This window comes from Protomyctophum bolini (assembly GCF_963924005.1).
Source record: "Protomyctophum bolini genome assembly, chromosome: 12".
Lineage (NCBI taxonomy): Eukaryota > Metazoa > Chordata > Actinopteri > Myctophiformes > Myctophidae > Protomyctophum > Protomyctophum bolini.
Window position 1 is genome coordinate 39766731 of NC_137873.1, and position 18042 is coordinate 39784772.

General features: G+C 44.7%; 1 protein-coding gene across 1 annotated transcript in view; it reads left to right on the forward strand.

The window, feature by feature from the left end:
* stap2a (signal transducing adaptor family member 2a) overlaps nucleotides 1-10563 on the forward strand; it is a 14191-nt gene extending 3628 nt beyond the window's left edge. Inside the window, exons 3-11 of the mRNA XM_080777242.1 lie at nucleotides 186-305; nucleotides 2796-2852; nucleotides 3539-3693; nucleotides 4561-4692; nucleotides 4795-4864; nucleotides 8535-8637; nucleotides 8782-8877; nucleotides 9246-9377; nucleotides 10411-10563. Coding sequence (XP_080633368.1) covers nucleotides 186-305; nucleotides 2796-2852; nucleotides 3539-3693; nucleotides 4561-4692; nucleotides 4795-4864; nucleotides 8535-8637; nucleotides 8782-8877; nucleotides 9246-9377; nucleotides 10411-10466 — 921 coding nt within the window. The 3' untranslated portion in view covers nucleotides 10467-10563. The remainder of the gene's footprint in view (nucleotides 1-185; nucleotides 306-2795; nucleotides 2853-3538; nucleotides 3694-4560; nucleotides 4693-4794; nucleotides 4865-8534; nucleotides 8638-8781; nucleotides 8878-9245; nucleotides 9378-10410) is intronic.
* The last annotated feature ends 7479 nt before the right edge of the window (nucleotides 10564-18042 follow it).

Sequence of the window (18042 nt, forward strand, 5' to 3'; positions counted from 1 at the left end):
TTCATTTTGTTGGAATTGTTTTTGAAAAATCATTCAAATATGTGTAAAACTTTGGAAATGGATTCTATTGACGTGTGTGTGTGTGTGTGTGTGTGTGTGTGTGTGTGTGTGTGTGTGTGTGTGTGTGTGTGTGTGTGTGTGTGTGTGTGTGTGTGTGTGTGTGTGTGTGTGTGTGTGCTGTACAGTACATAGAGAAGCTGGATCTGGCCGGCTTCGTCTCGCTGATAGACGACTGTAGCAGAGACAGAAACCTGGAGGCAGCCAGACTCATCCTGAGGATGAAAGACGGAGAGACCAAACTCACCGTAATACCACTGACCAGACCACACACACATCCATACACAATGATAATACCACTGACCAGACCACACACACACACATACACACATCCATACCACTGACCAGACCACACACACATCCATACACACATCCATACCACTGACCAGACCACACACACACATCCATACACAATGATAATACCACTGACCAGACCACACACACATCCATACACACTGATAATACCACTGACCAGACCACACACACATCCATACACACTGATAATACCACTGACCAGACCACACACACATCCATACACAATGATAATACCACTGACCAGACCACACACACATCCATACACAATGATAATACCACTGACCAGACCACACACACATCCATACACAATGATAATACCACTGACCAGACCACACACACATCCATACACAATGATAATACCACTGACCAGACCACACACACATCCATACACAATGATAATACCACTGACCAGACCACACACACATCCATACACAATGATAATACCACTGACCAGACCACACACACATCCATACACAATGATAATACCACTGACCAGACCACACACACATCCATACACAATGATAATACCACTGACCAGACCACACACACATCCATACACACTGATAATACCACTGACCAGACCACACACACATCCATACACAATGATAATACCACTGACCAGACCACACACACATCCATACACACATCCATACCACTGACCAGACCACACACACATCCATACACACATCCATACCACTGACCAGACCACACACACATCCATACACAATGATAATACCACTGACCAGACCACACACACATCCATACACAATGATAATACCACTGACCAGACCACACACACATCCATACACACTGATAATACCACTGACCAGACCACACACGCATCCATACACACTGACCAGACCACACACACATCCATACACACTGACCAGACCACACACACATCCATACACACTAGGGCATTAACCAGTTGAGATTTTTGTCTCAGCTTTTGTTTCTGTCCTCTTCCACGTCCATCAGCATGTTTTTTTTTCAATGGAACCTAACTATTGAACGGTTGACCCGCCAAAAATTGCACAGAGAAAACCTGCGTGTTTATCAACGATCGAGGGGTCCATCGCACAGTATATAAATATTCTGTGACTACTTGAAAGGTTATAAGGACAAAGAAAAAGTCCCCGGCAGTAGGTGGATAATCTATGTACAGTATTTACTTATTTATTAAACACATTGAATGCCACCTGGTGGCGCTTGGGTGCCACGTGATGAGAAGCAATTCCACTATGACGCGTGTCCATCTTAGATGCTAAAGCAATAACATCAACGCCAATGCTTGATCGAGAAAACAACAATGTTCCAATCGTGATCACCGGATAAACAAGAAATGACCTCCGAACATCGAGGTTCAAGGTTCAAGGTTAGCTTTATTGTCCCTTGCGGGAAATTGGTCTGCAGCCAGATCATAGTAAAAATCACACCTGTGTGAACCAAGTGGTGCAACTCCCCTCTCTCTCTCTCTCTCTCTCTCTCTCTCTCTCTCTCTCTCTCTCTCTCTCTCTCTCTGCTCCGTTAGATTAGCTTTATTATGGATCGCGCATGCGCGCTGCCGTCCACCTCCCATTATACAGGCAGTTGATTTGCGTCCAGCAGGTGGCAGCAATGTCACATACTTCTCTCGTTCCAATTTCACGCATGCGCACACCACTCATGCTCATTCACGTACGTACACAGGTACACGGACAAAGCTGGATGTAGAAGTGGTTGCACCACTTAAAAATACACGCAAACAAAAACATTCAATACAAGACTAAGATCTAAGAACAGGGCACTAGAGACAGAGAATTCATGACATCCAATAGTAGTATGTGCAAAGGGGCAAGAATCTGCTGTTCAGCAGTTGAACAGCAGCCGGGACAAAGGATAGTTTGAAGTTACCGTCTTTGTAGTGTTGCACCCTCAGCCGACGACCTGAGGGCAACAGTTCAAACTCAGACCGAAGTGGGTGATCCGATACCTTCAGGAGGGAGGAGGCTCTCTTAAGCATCTGCATCTTGTACAGTTCTATGAGTTGATCTTTTCGAGAAAAAAAAGGCAAAGGCCGCGACTAATACAGAAGCTAATGGCTATTATGGAGAAACATTGCGGGTGGGCGGGGCCCTAGCAGCCGTGTCTGTCTAGGCACCGCTTTCTTATAGCGATCAAACGCCTCAAGACGAGCCTGCTCGTTAGGAGCACCCCGCGTAATTAATTTATAGGACGTGTATACAACAAAATGTGTTAAATGAGTTAATATCCGGGTCTGTTCACACCAAGCGGGGCGAGAGTTCCGCTCAAGCGAGGCGAGTGGTCTGCTGCTGGGGTCGAGTGGTCCGCTCCGACAAATGGGGGCGAGCACGATTTTTGCGCGAGCGTGCAGGCTAGCATAATGAACAATTACAACATGTTGATGTGCTGTTATGTTTCAGGCTCCAAACCTAGAAGCAAGGGAGCTATGGAAAGGTTTCCTCTACTCTGTTATAGATGTAAGTGACTCGCCTCTCTCTCCACACAGTACAGCTAACATCAGCATCACTGTGTACACTATGTGATCATCCAACTCGCCTCTCTCTCCACACAGTACAGCTAACATCACTATACTGTACACTATGTCAGGGGTGGGGCAACTTTGACGATGGCGAGGGCCAATATATTTTGCCAATAAATTCCTTGCAGATTATTTTTATTCCTGGGTGGGATATTATTTACATTATGAAGAGAGGATATATACAAAAAGATATACATTTTGAGCGATGGAAATAAGCGAATTAGCACAACACCCCATAGCCCCCATTCAATTCAATGCAATTAATTCAGGACTTATGGTTAGGGGAAATAGCCAATAAGGAGCTTTTGCACAAAATAACACCTGGACCTCTTTGGTGGGGACGTAACGACTACAAATAAAGGTAAGAAAGCCTTTTAGTATGGAATTCTCCTTTTAATGCAAGTGGATGGAAGGAGAACTCGGATGTCTGTTGTTGACACTCGTGGAGGTCTGCTATTTTTGAAAAAAATGGAAGAACGACAGAAAACTGTCAGGATGTAGAAGAATTTTTTTTTAGAATCTGATCTCGGGTCAGAATGGGTTAAGTACAGTACTTAAAGTACTAGTTTACACCACTGCCAAAAATATGAATATTTCCATGAAATGTGCTTCCCGTCCGTCCAGCTCAACGCTCCGTCCTGCCTGACCCTGCTGCCCGGCCAGCTACAGATGCTGAGGGAGGTGGTGGACAAGGAGAGGGCCAGGAGGAGAGCACGCAGCACCCCCACCCGCGCCCCCCCCTCTCCCCTCTCCGTGCCCCTGGTGGGGGAGATCCCAGCGTGAGTTCAGTCCCCCCCATTCATTATTCATGTTAACCCATTCTGAACGGGAACCCGTTTTGGTGTTAGCACTATGTTATGCTTTAGCTATTGAAAAATAGCAGATCTACAAGCTCATAGCGCGCCACCGAGTGGCGCGCTACGAGCTTGTAGGTCTGCTATTTTTGAAAAATCAAAGAGCGACTGACATTTTTTAGAATCTGATCTCAGGTCAGAATGGGTTAATCAGACCAGTGTGTTGTCCAGTGGAAACCTCGTATGAATCTGATCTCAGGTCAGAATGGGTTAAAACCAGGAAAGCATCCCGTTTAGCTATATATAATACATATAGCAGCGACACACAGAAAACGGTCCTTGAGGGGGTTCAAGGGCAACATAATAATTTCAACCCCTTTATCCATTTTGTACGCGTTATGCAGATATACAAGCTCATAGCACATTTGTGCCGCACTATGAGCTTGTAGATATTATGCTGTATAATAAAAGCACACATATTTTAACACAATCCATGCAAGTACACTATACAATAGAAACGCAGACCAGTGGCCAGCGTTTCTATTGTAAAAATAAATAATGTCACAAACAATTGTAGATTGGGCCTCAGGCCTTTATGGGTTAAAGTGGCGGAGGTAGGAATGACTGTGTTGGTAAATGTTATACTATATTTAATAGATTGTGTGTGTGTGTGTGTGTGTGTGTGTGTGTGTGTGTGTGTGTGTGTGTGTGTGTGTGTGTGTGTGTGTGTGTGTGTGTGTGTGTGTGTGTGTGTGTGTGTGTGTGTGTGTGTGTGTGTGTGTGTGTGTGTGTGTGTGTGTGTGTGTGTGTGTGTGTGTGTGTGTGTGTGTGTGTGTGTGCGTGCGTGCGCAGGTGTTTCCGGCCTGTGTCCCGTAACGAGGCGGAGGTGTTGTTGGAGAGACATCCAGACTGTGGGAACATGTTGTTGCGTCCAGGCAGAGATGGATGCTCCCTGGCTGTGACCACCAGACAGGACCTGAACGGGTAGGACACTGTACTGTACTGTACTGTACTGTCACCACCCGACAGGCCGGGTAGGATGTACCACTGTACTGTGATGATGTCTGTTTCTCTGTCTGTCTGTAGGTCGGTTTTCAGACACTACAGAGTGACGCAGAGGGAGCAGGGTGGTTACATCATCGATGTAGAAAATCCAGTAAGTATCCTAACGTAGGAAATAATACTATTTAATGTCAGTCATAATAACGTCTGCCAAATAGTTTTTAACCAAAAAGGCCCTCACTGGCGTTTAGTTTTAGTTTTTTTTACCTCACCTTTAAATAGTCACAGAATATTCATCTTCACTATGGTTGCACCCCGGATCGTTGGTAATGAGAGAGCTGTTCCTTCCGTGTTCGTGATTAAAAAATAATGCAAATAAAAAAAAAATATATAGTTTGACAATCATCCACGACAATCAAACACTCAAAAGCAGTGAAAGGAGACAGACTTTGAGTGTCTTGGTTTTTACACTGGATGGCGCTCTTCGGCTCTTGGCTAAATAATGATGCATGGTCTCTCTATAGACTATTCAGAAACGGGTCTCATGGTCATGTCAACAGAGTTGATTGGATTTGGAACTTGTTTCAGTGGCACACAGCTGCAGCCATAGGGGTAGGCGAGGCGGGTGTGGTGGGGGTGTTGGACGAGGCAGGGAGAGAGGAGAACAGAGAGAGAGAGAAAAGATATGCGACCGCCTCCAGTGAGAGCAAGAGAGATGTCTACAGTATTTCCTGTAGGCGGAGACGACATATCTGTGGTGTAATCAGTCAGCTCTTCTACTGCATTGAATGGGAAAGTGACTGATGTTAGTCTGCTGAAACCTTACTCTTTTACCTGCTTGTCGTTGTGTGATCCACTGGATCCCTGCTCCTCTCACAGTGAACATGTTGTTGTGTGATCCATAGTTAGATCCCTGCTCCTCTCACAGTGAACATGTTGTTGTGTGATCCACTAGATCCCTGCTCCTCTCACAGTGAACATGTTGTTGTGTGATCCATTAGATCCCTGCTCCTCTCACAGTGAACATGTTGTGTGATCCATTAGATCCCTGCTCCTCTCACAGTGAACATGTTGTTGTGTGATCCACTAGATCCCTGCTCCTCTCACAGTGAACATGTTGTTGTGTGATCCACTAGATCCCTGCTCCTCTCACAGTGAACATGTTGTGTGATCCATTAGATCCCTGCTCCTCTCACAGTGAACATGTTGTTGTGTGATCCATTAGATCCCTGCTCCTCTCACAGTGAACATGTTGTTGTGTGATCCACTAGATCCCTGCTCCTCTCACAGTGAACATGTTGTTGTGTGATCCATTAGATCCCTGCTCCTCTCACAGTGAACATGTTGTTGTGTGATCCACTAGATCCCTGCTCCTCTCACAGTGAACATGTTGTTGTGTGATCCATTAGATCCCTGCTCCTCTCACAGTGAACATGTTGTTGTGTGATCCACTAGATCCCTGCTCCTCTCACAGTGAACATGTTGTTGTGTGATCCACTAGATCCCTGCTCCTCTCACAGTGAACATGTTGTGTGATCCATTAGATCCCTGCTCCTCTCACAGTGAACATGTTGTTGTGTGATCCACTAGATCCCTGCTCCTCTCACAGTGAACATGTTGTTGTGTGATCCACTAGATCCCTGCTCCTCTCACAGTGAACATGTTGTTGTGTGATCCACTAGATCCCTGCTCCTCTCACAGTGAACATGTTGTTGTGTGATCCACTAGATCCCTGCTCCTCTCACAGTGAACATGTTGTGTGATCCATTAGATCCCTGCTCCTCTCACAGTGAACATGTTGTTGTGTGATCCACTAGATCCCTTGCTCCTCTCACAGTGAACATGTTGTTGTGTGATCCACTAGTAGATCCCTGCTCCTCTCACAGTGAACATGTTGTTGTGTGATCCATTAGATCCCTGCTCCTCTCACAGTGAACATGTTGTGTGATCCATTAGATCCCTGCTCCTCTCACAGTGAACATGTTGTTGTGTGATCCATTAGATCCCTGCTCCTCTCACAGTGAACATGTTGTGTGATCCACTAGATCCCTGCTCCTCTCACAGTGAACATGTTGTTGTGTGATCCATAGTTAGATCCCTGCTCCTCTCACAGTGAACATGCTGTTGTGTGATCCAATAGATCCCTGCTCCTCTCACAGTGAACATGCTGTTGTGTGATCCAATAGATCCCTGCTCCTCTCACAGTGAACATGCTGTTGTGTGATCCATTAGATCCCTGCTCCTCTCACAGTGAACATGTTGTTGTGTGATCCATTAGATCCCTGCTCCTCTCACAGTGAACATGTTGTGTGATCCATTAGATCCCTGCTCCTCTCACAGTGAACATGTTGTTGTGTGATCCACTAGATCCCTGCTCCTCTCACAGTGAACATGTTGTGTGATCCATTAGATCCCTGCTCCTCTCACAGTGAACATGTTGTTGTGTGATCCATAGTTAGATCCCTGCTCCTCTCACAGTGAACATGTTGTTGTGTGATCCACTAGATCCCTGCTCCTCTCACAGTGAACATGTTGTGTGATCCATTAGATCCCTGCTCCTCTCACAGTGAACATGTTGTTGTGTGATCCACTAGATCCCTGCTCCTCTCACAGTGAACATGCTGTTGTGTGATCCATTATAGATCCCTGCTCCTCTCACAGTGAACATGTTGTTGTGTGATCCACTAGATCCCTGCTCCTCTCACAGTGAACATGTTGTTGTGTGATCCATTAGATCCCTGCTCCTCTCACAGTGAACATGTTGTGTGATCCATTAGATCCCTGCTCCTCTCACAGTGAACATGTTGTTGTGTGATCCACTAGATCCCTGCTCCTCTCACAGTGAACATGTTGTGTGATCCATTAGATCCCTGCTCCTCTCACAGTGAACATGTTGTTGTGTGATCCATTAGATCCCTGCTCCTCTCACAGTGAACATGTTGTTGTGTGATCCACTAGATCCCTGCTCCTCTCACAGTGAACATGTTGTTGTGTGATCCACTAGATCCCTGCTCCTCTCACAGTGAACATGTTGTTGTGTGATCCACTAGATCCCTGCTCCTCTCACAGTGAACATGTTGTTGTGTGATCCACTAGATCCCTGCTCCTCTCACAGTGAACATGTTGTTGTGTGATCCACTAGATCCCTGCTCCTCTCACAGTGAACATGTTGTTGTGTGATCCATTAGATCCCTGCTCCTCTCACAGTGAACATGTTGTTGTGTGATCCACTAGATCCCTGCTCCTCTCACAGTGAACATGTTGTTGTGTGATCCACTAGATCCCTGCTCCTCTCACAGTGAACATGTTGTTGTGTGATCCACTAGATCCCTGCTCCTCTCACAGTGAACATGTTGTTGTGTGATCCATTAGATCCCTGCTCCTCTCACAGTGAACATGTTGTTGTGTGATCCACTAGATCCCTGCTCCTCTCACAGTGAACATGTTGTTGTGTGATCCACTAGATCCCTGCTCCTCTCACAGTGAACATGTTGTGTGATCCATTAGATCCCTGCTCCTCTCACAGTGAACATGTTGTTGTGTGATCCACTAGATCCCTGCTCCTCTCACAGTGAACATGTTGTGTGATCCATTAGATCCCTGCTCCTCTCACAGTGAACATGTTGTTGTGTGATCCACTAGATCCCTGCTCCTCTCACAGTGAACATGTTGTGTGATCCATTAGATCCCTGCTCCTCTCACAGTGAACATGTTGTTGTGTGATCCACTAGATCCCTGCTCCTCTCACAGTGAACATGTTGTTGTGTGATCCATTAGATCCCTTGCTCCTCTCACAGTGAACATGTTGTTGTGTGATCCATTAGATCCCTTGCTCCTCGCTCCATGAGGTCATAGACGCTCTGGTAGAGAAGACGGCAGGAACGCTACAACCTTTCTTACTGGAGGAGCCTTATGAAGAGAACATCAGTGAGTACGCACGCACGCACACACAAACACACACACACACGCACGCGCTTATTATTTCCAACCCCACGTATATGCCTCATTTTTTTCATTCATAGACAAAGATTGTCTTTATTGAATTTAATTTTGTGTGTTTATTTTCCGCAGCGTACGTTTCGTCCAACGATGAGAACGGAGAGCGGATGCTGCACACCGCCCCCTCCAGCCCCCTGCCCAGAGCCCCCGCTCTGCCCCCCAAACAGGGTACACACACACACACACACACACAATCGTAAAATGAGAAATCGTAAATGAGAAATGAGAAATCGTTAATGAGAAATGAGAAATCGTAAAATGAGAAATCGCACGCACGCACACACACACACACACACACACACCCTTGATATCACTAGCAGTTAAACGCACTGCGTGCCTGTGATCCTGCTCAAAACACTGTTGGTGTGGTAGTGAGGTGAGTGTGGACATTTAGTGACCCTCTCCATCACCCCTGTACAAACCTGTGTGTGTGTGTGTGTGTGTGTGTGTGTGTGCGTGCGTCTGTGCCTGCGCGCGTCTGTGTGTGCGTGCGTGCATGTGCGTGCTGTGGCACTAACGGTGTGTTTGCTCCTCAGATCGGTGGTGCAGCAAAGCGGCGGTCTCCAGAAGCCCCGCCCCCGACCGCCGTATCCTCACCTCCTCAGTGCCCTCCTCCCCCACCAACCCCATGAGGAGGCTCATCCTGTCCCCCTCCCCCCTAGCACACAGTGAGTGTCCCCCTCCCCCCTGGTGTCTGTCCCCTGTCCCCCTCCCCCTAGCACACTGTGAGTGTCCCCTGTCCCCCCTGGTGTCTGTCCCCTCCCCCCTAGCACACAGTGAGTGTCCCCTCCCCCCTAGTGTCTGTCCCCTCCCCCCTAGCACACAGTGAGTGTCCCCCTCCCCCCTAGTGTCTGTCCCCTCCCCCCTAGCACACAGTGAGTGTCTGTCCCCTCCCCCCTAGCACACAGTGAGTGTCTGTCCCCTGTCCCCCCTAGCACACAGTGAGTCTCCCTGTCCCCCCTGGTGTCTGTCCCCTCCCCCCTAGCACACAGTGAGTGTCCCCCTCCCCCCTGGTGTCTGTCCCCTCCCCCCTAGCACACAGTGAGTCTCCCTGTCCCCCCTAGTGTCTGTCCCCTATCCCCCCCTAGCACACAGTGAGTCTCCCTGTCCCCCCTAGTGTCTGTCCCCTATCCCCCCCTAGCACACAGTGAGTCTCCCTGCCCCCCCTAGTCCCAGCCTTACTCTTCTGCAAAGAGAAAAGCCTGGTCACAACCTAAGGCAGAGGCGCTATCGGCAGTAGTGTCGGTCCGGAACGTCCGTCGGATGTATTTCTCCCGGATACGATATTTTTCCGACCAATCACAATACTTGTTTAATTCACGGAGAATGTAAACTGATTTTTAATCAACGTCAACGTCATTTCCTTGGGCGGTTCTTCTGCCAAAATCCGGCAACTATACCGCCCCAAAACAAATGATAGCGTCTACAGCATAGGTCTTGCCCAGCGTGGTTCCATTGTTAATCTGTGTGTGTGTGTGTGTGTGTGTGTGTGTGTGTGTGTGTGTGTGTGTGTGTGTGTGTGTGTGTGTGTGTGTGTGTGTGTGTGTGTGTGTGTGTGTGTGTGTGTGTGTGTGTGTGTGTGTGTGTGTGTGTGTGTGTGTGTGTGTGTGTGTGTGTGTGTGTGTGTGTGTGTGTGTGTGTGTGTGTGTGTGTGTGTGTGTGTGTGTGTGTGTGTGTGTGTGTGTGTGTGTTTATCCACAGCGCTCAACGAGGAGCTTAAGCTGAAGCTGGAGAAGAGACGAGCCAGTCAGGATTAGAGTGCAGTACCACTTCCTGCCCACACGGCAGCTCAGCGGCGCTGCAACCTTCCATTGTGTTCTTCTGAGCCATCATTCTATCCAGGTCGACTTTTTACATTCATCAAATACTCAAGAAGCGTGTTTTGGGGGATTTATTTTTTATTTTTTACATAATATAAAATCAAGGTATCAATGATTAAAAATACATTAAAAAAATTAATGTTCTTGACAAAATGTGCAAAATAGACGATCTTACAAGGGTGTTTTTGCTATTCTTGCTTTTTTTATATATAAATTGAATGAAACTGTTTGCATTCCTACAACTCACTGTCTTCAGTGCCAAACCATGATCCAACCACAACTATCTATCTATCTATCTATCTATCTATCTATCTATCTATCTATCTGCAGCTAAACATTCATATCGGTGCCTTCTATTCCATCTGGATGGAAATAATTCAGTCAACCGAGGACATTATCAAAGTGGTGGCTGCAGCCACCAGGATGGCCACCAGAGGGTGCTAGAGGCCAATTACATTTCAACTCTCAAACTTTTTAAATTATTTATTTTGGAAATAGCTGAGCTATAAGCTAACAACCCTGGCGTTGCATCTTGACACACTATAGTGCGGCCTTTTTCCGCTATTATTTTGTTTTTCATTTGTATTATTTTAAAGCGTCGGTGGGCCGCAGCCAGAAGCTCTGACCAGGGGTTATCATCAATGGGTCCGTACATGGCAAACACTTGGATTTTGTAAGTGGCAAATTTTCTTTTTTTACACACAATTATAATGTTCATATTTTGATCATGAGACCCAATTACTGAATCAGTGAAGTCTTTCTGGTTTTCTTCAGAATATGTAAAGACACTTATTTGCAAGGACCCTGTTAACTCTATCAGAGTTACAGACCCTGTTAACTCTATCAGAGTTATAGACCCTGTTAACTCTATCAGAGTTACAGACCCCGTTAACTCTATCAGAGTTATAGACCCTGTTCACTCTATATCAGAGTTACAGACCTGTTCACTCTATATCAGAGTTACAGACCTGTTAACTCTATCAGAGTTACAGACCTGTTAACTCTATCAGAGTTATAGACCCTGTTAACTCTATATCAGAGTTACAGACCCTGTTGACTCTATCAGAGTTACAGACCTGTTCACTCTATATCAGAGTTACAGACCTGTTAACTCTATCAGAGTTACAGACCTGTTCACTCTATATCAGAGTTACAGACCCTGTTAACTCTATCAGAGTTACAGACCTGTTAACTCTATATCAGAGTTACAGACCCTGTTAACTCTATCAGAGTTACAGACCTGTTGACTCTATATCAGAGTTACAGACCTGTTAACTTTATCAGAGTTACAGACCCCGTTAACTCCTGTCCGTTGCCAGCATGGCGACAGACGACCCTCTGGCTATTTGGGGTCCTTCCTTTTTGGCACGGAGAGCTTTGGGAACCCAACCCTGCCCTGACCTAGAATCCCTGTTCCAGCTCATTGACTGCATTGTTTCTTTAATGAGCCTGAAACCTACAGGGCTCAGATCTGTACTGTACTGTACTGTACTGTACTGTCGGTTCACTGCTGACGTTCCACTCAATACTTCTCCTCTGTAATGCTGTGTACTGTATGTGATACTACTACTGTACTGTATGTGATACTACTGTACTGTACTGTACTGTAATGGTGCTATAATATAACTGACCTCAAATACCTTGGATCCTAGTATAGGAAGTATGCTTTCCTGATTTGTACTCACTTGTGTGTGCCGGACGGACGGACGGTGTCTGACACCACAGAAATAGCAGAGCTATGTTGTTGATGTGATTCTTTCTTAAAGTGGTTTGCTTGAAGTTAAATGTTCTCAAAAGGATTTTTTTGACAACATAAAGGTCAAACAACATATAGGTCAAAACATAATTCATATTGATTCTCTGTTCTAGGACACAGTGGGGTCTGCCCCCCCCCCCCCCCACCACCACCACCCTAGGGCCAGGGGTCCTTGAGAGGGTTAAGCCAAATTTAAAATGTCAGCTATTCAGAAATAGCCACAAGCAGTGCCAAATTAGCCATTGGTCAGGCCAGGGGCCCTTTGGGGAAATTGGATCGCACGGTACTGGGTTTGAGGCCCTGAAAAGGGCTTGATTTGGTTAAATTTAGGTCAAAAAGATGATAAAAACACATTTCGCTATGGGCGCCCCAAACAATTTAGCGGCCCAGGGGCCCTCGTGGGGGTTACTTTACTCCGTCCCTGTGCACACACAAGCTCTTAAATCTGTTATTTTTGGTGCAAGACACTTTATTCAAGTATAAATTGAGTCACATGGGGCATTTTTAAAGTGTTGTTTTTTGTTTATCAACAGAAACGAGTTGCTGCTTGTAATTTTCAATGCATAACTGTCTCAATGAGTACACACTGTATTTATACGCAAGGCTGCCCTCCGATGGAATAGATGTTGAACTACTGCTGACTGACCAACTAAAACTGACATGTTTGGTTGGTTACTATATAAACGGTGAAATAGTATGAGGAAACGAGGCTTTTGTGTTAAGTTTATATCATTCCCTTTCTCCTATGCTGCAGAACTTTACTTCCCACTTATGACTGTCATAAGCAACTCCAGCCTGTTTCTTGGGACCGCTATGCATTTACAGAGCAAACGTGTACACAAACGCTCAGATTGCAAATATAAAGTACTCACCACGAGTGCCACGGATATTAGAATTTTGCTGGTCGAATGCCCCGGCTATTTTTCTCAAACTGGGTGCGTTCGCGCATGCACTCGCCTATTATTGGCAGTGTGGTCAGTGTGCCTATATCGAACACACCCAGTGTATCAGAGTGCAACACACCTCCCAACCTATAGGGGCGCGTAGTTGAAAGCCTATGGCGGGGAAAAAAACAGCTCGGATAAAAATGCGGAATGCACAGGTGCTAAAATTGTAACATCCGTAGCCCCGGGGTGAGCACTTTATATTTGAAATCTGAATGTTTATGTACTACTATTTATGTACACAAAATAGCAGTCCCATAAAGCGGTTTCGCCGTGACGCTCGTGAAGTACGAGCGTCATGTGAACCATGGCTACTTCCCACTATGGCAGAGCCTGACCAATATACTATATCGGTTTGGAAGACGATATATTGACCATTGTTTGACCTTCTTCACAACATCGGTTTAGCCGATAATGATGATGTGTCCCGATCGATTTCGTTATGAAATCTTTCACCTGTACCACTCGTTCTGGGATACAATCACATCAGATTAAAGTATTAATTAAGGTATTCTCCTTAATGCAGATCTGATGGGTAAAAAGCAACAATAAAAACCTAATCTCAGAATGGATAGGTATGTTTACCAAGACCAAACGGATGACTTTGTGTCATCTATTTTTTTTTCGTATTAATTTTTGTATCTGTGCAAATGTTTATAAGACTCCATGAAGTGCCGTGTAGGCACTAGAGCTCATGCGAGACTGTCTTCGTACTCTGACTGCTCTCTCTTGTACATTTGTATTATATCTTCTGTGTTGTGTCTGTTTTCATACTAAGAACACTGCTGTTCATTACATCTCGAGGTGCATTAAACTGTTTTTTTTTTGCATGAAAGTCTTCATTTATCCAATAATTAATTTATGTTGGCGGACCCTGTAAAATGGGTCCGCGTCCAATATAGGCTCGGGCAATTTGATAATCAACACCGAACATTACCAATGCAAAAGCTCAGAAACAGTCACTCTGTTGCAAGTATGAGGTGAATACAATTATCTTTCTTTTTGCATTTCATTCTGCGAAAACCGCATAATCTAAAAAGATAGTTGAGTGCACTGCATGCATTACCTATGCCAACACTAGTCTGTGATGGTCAACATATGCCATTTCCAAAAGAAACCAGTACATGGACAGAGTGTAAAACAGTGGCCTTTTGGCTGTTTCACAGAACGCCTGCGTCATGGCGAGGCTGGCAGCCAGCGCCACACACTGTGCGTTTTCAAACAATCCCTCCCTACGGGCCGGCGTCAGGACATCCCAGCAGGGGCTACCTTTCTGTTCACCGGGGCCCGTTTTTCCACGGCGCCGGTGCACAGAATCTGGGATGTTGTTCAAGTTATTCTTTTGAGCCATATATAGTCTGATTTTCACTGTATGGGGTCCAGCCACATGAGGCACAAGAAGTACAGGCATGTGACTGGACTTCTATAGTGATGACGTTTGACGTGATGACGACTAACAAACTATACTAGTCCAGCCATTTCATGCAAAACCAGCCATTTTCACACTACCTCACACTAATTGCAACAAAACTGAATATGGTCTGAATGACAGAGAAAACATTGTAGAAATGGAATGGCCTATAAGTACAACCCTATACCCTTTCTGCACTATTTCACCACATGCTGTATTGCTGCAAGTCAACTCAGCCCAGGTGATAATCTATTTATTTATTACATTTTGATTCATCTAATAATTTAGAAGCACTTTGACTTTGACTCCAGGGACACTATATGGTTCATGTGATTAACTGGGGAAAAGATCATAGCCTAAATGTACTTTTTCCTTTAATGATTTATTCAATTTAATTAATTTCTACTCCTTATTTCTCTTTAAATGGCCTTTCATGCCTTATGATACACTTTGTGTGATACAAACATATAGTGGCTACTATGCCTTACATGGACTTAAAGGACTCTCAGTGCGAGAGGTTCTCCATCGGGTTACTTCACAATGGAAGGCTTTGTTGATAACACTGTGCCAGCCAGGTACTTTGAAATTCTGAGGTGATTCTTTGACAGCTTGGCAAAGCCAAGAGCACATTTCAGCATTCCCATAATATTTCTGTTCATGGTCTTAAGGCGCTGTAGGCCGGGTCTATCTATTCTGTGCACATTAGAAGCAGCGTGGCACAGCTGTGTAGTCTTTAGTGTATGTACTGTATGTAGCCCCGTGGTTTTACAATTAAACATTTAGGCATTTAGCAGACGCTCTTAATCAAGAGTAATTACAGTAAGCAAGGACAACACAAGGTAATACATCAAATGCATAGAAATAGTCATCTCCTATCATAAGTAGGCCTAAAGCCAGGCCTGGCAGCAGGAGACAATTAAGGACCTATCAGTCTAAACAGAAAATCACTCCAAAAAAATCTATAATAGAAACTATGAACACTATAGGATAGGTCATCTGTCTACATAACATGCTATCATGTTTTCAACCCTTTCAATGTCAAGGCCCAATCCCATTACTTATTTGCCATTTGAGCCACAGCCACAGACCACCATTTAAGACTTTGAATTATGTTGTTATCGCTGGATGAGATCTTGCCACAATTCCATGCTGTATTGATGTGTATAGTAGGTTTTCAACTGGTGGTCTGTGGAGTTATTGAATGTGGTCCCTGACCATGCATTTAGTAATGTAGGAAATTGAAGATTTGTTTTTACTGACCAGCTAGTTTGTGCACCTGATGATGTATGATGACACATGGGAAGTCGAATATCAATAACTTCTACAGAAAAGGGAATTAGAATTTCAAAGGAAAGTGCAGGTCTACCGCTGGTTGAGTTACCATTATTAGGAAATGTCCCCAATCATGCAATCGCATGTGATTGACTGGAGACTGGAGTTACCATTATTATGAAATGTCCCCAATCATGCAATCGCATGTGATTGACTGGAGACTGGAGTTACCATTATTATGAAATGTCCCCAATCATGCAATCGCATGTGATTGACTGGAGACTGGAGTTACTATTATTTGGAAATGTCCCCAATCATGCAATCGCATGTGTCTGCTGTATGAGTTTATGGAAGGTTAAGAGAACAGAATAAGGGCTTGATTTAATTCACCTCAAATTATCAAATTAAATGAAGCCCTTAACAGTCAATATTTCACACCACGCCCATATCCCTATATCCCCCACCCAACACAACAGTGGTCCCCAGGTTGATTCTTAATTATTCAGGGACCGGGTGGTGGTCCCCAGGTTGATTCTTAGTCAGGGACCAGGTGGTGGTCGTGGTCCCCAGGTTGATTCTTAGTCAGGGTCCCCATAATCAGGCGAATGTGGGGTGCATACTTAGTTTAGACTAGTCATTGGTTAGACATGGGTTAAGGTTATAGGTTTAGGTGTGCTGCGTGGGAGGTTAGGTTTAGGGTGAGGGTGTGAGTAGGACTAATGACTGGTCTAAACCAAAAACTGTCTAAACTAAGTACTGCACCCGCGAATGTTGTGGTGTGTTACTTCTTGTAAAGTAATGCATTACAGATATTAAACAATAATTTAACTGTTTGGAGTGTAACATGAAACCAAATCTACCTGTAAAGATCTATAAGGATCCATTTGATTACTAACTCTCCATCATTTAGCTGGGGACCCCTCCTGAACCACTGCATTTGTAGCCCGTAATTTTGCCAACGGCTTCTGCCATCTATTCTAACAACAGTGAGGATTCCAAGCTAATAAATACAGCCTTTCTCTTCCTGGTAAGTCATTAGCACGCTGAAACAGAAAGCATTGTTCTAGCATTGATTGATTGAATATTTTATTAACCAGATTGTTGACAGTACAGGTAGTAGCACAGTCAAAGGTTATGCTAAAAGGGCCCGTGGGGACTTAATTGTTTCTCCATTGTGGTCCATCAATAAAAATAATCATATTAGCCAGATACGTTTGAAATCTTGTTTGCTCACCAATGATGTTAAAGGTTCAAGGTTGTTATACAGAAAAGTAAATTTACTCAAGTACTGCCAGGGGTGGATTGGCCACAGGCAGTAGTGGAAAGTAACTAAATAAATTTACTTAAGTACTGTACTTAAGTACAATTTTGAGGAATTTGTACTTTATTGAGTAATAATGAATTGCATTTTTATAGCGTATTTCCAATATACTTTCACTTCTACTTCAATACATTTTATCTAAATATTGTACTTTTACTTGAAAACTTTAGTTATAGTTATTTTGGAGATTGTAATTTTGATTATAAAACATCCATTAACCACTCCAGCCCTATATACATTTTGGCCATTTGGAAATAGCCGATCTACAAGCTCACAATGCAACGCATTGTCAGCTTGTAGATCTGCTACTTTCACAAGATTTTGTACACATTTGGACCTTGTGAAATGGGACATTCTGCAATATGAGTACTTTTAGTACTTTTAAGTACATTTTTCTGTCTGTCTGTCTGTCTGCCTGCCTGCCTGCCTGCCTGCCTGCCTGCCTGCCTGTGATCTGAACAATCTTGAAAATGCCTGGAATATTTATCTTGAATCATCTTAAATATTAACATTATAAGGGGGCGTCCTTGACCTTGACATGAACAAGTTTAAAACCACTGGTTTAGAGATCAGATGTCTCATTATCATCCTGTCAGGACTTGTTTTACAGTCAGTGTTACACACACACACACGCACACACACGCACGCGCGAACACGCGCACGCACACAGCCACACACACAGTACACACACACCTCCCTCTCCCTCGCTCATCTTCAAACGACTCCCTCTGCTCTCGTCTCGTCCAATCACAGTGTTTTGGTGACAAACAGACGCTGTTCTTTCTGGTGACACAAAGAAGATAGGAGAG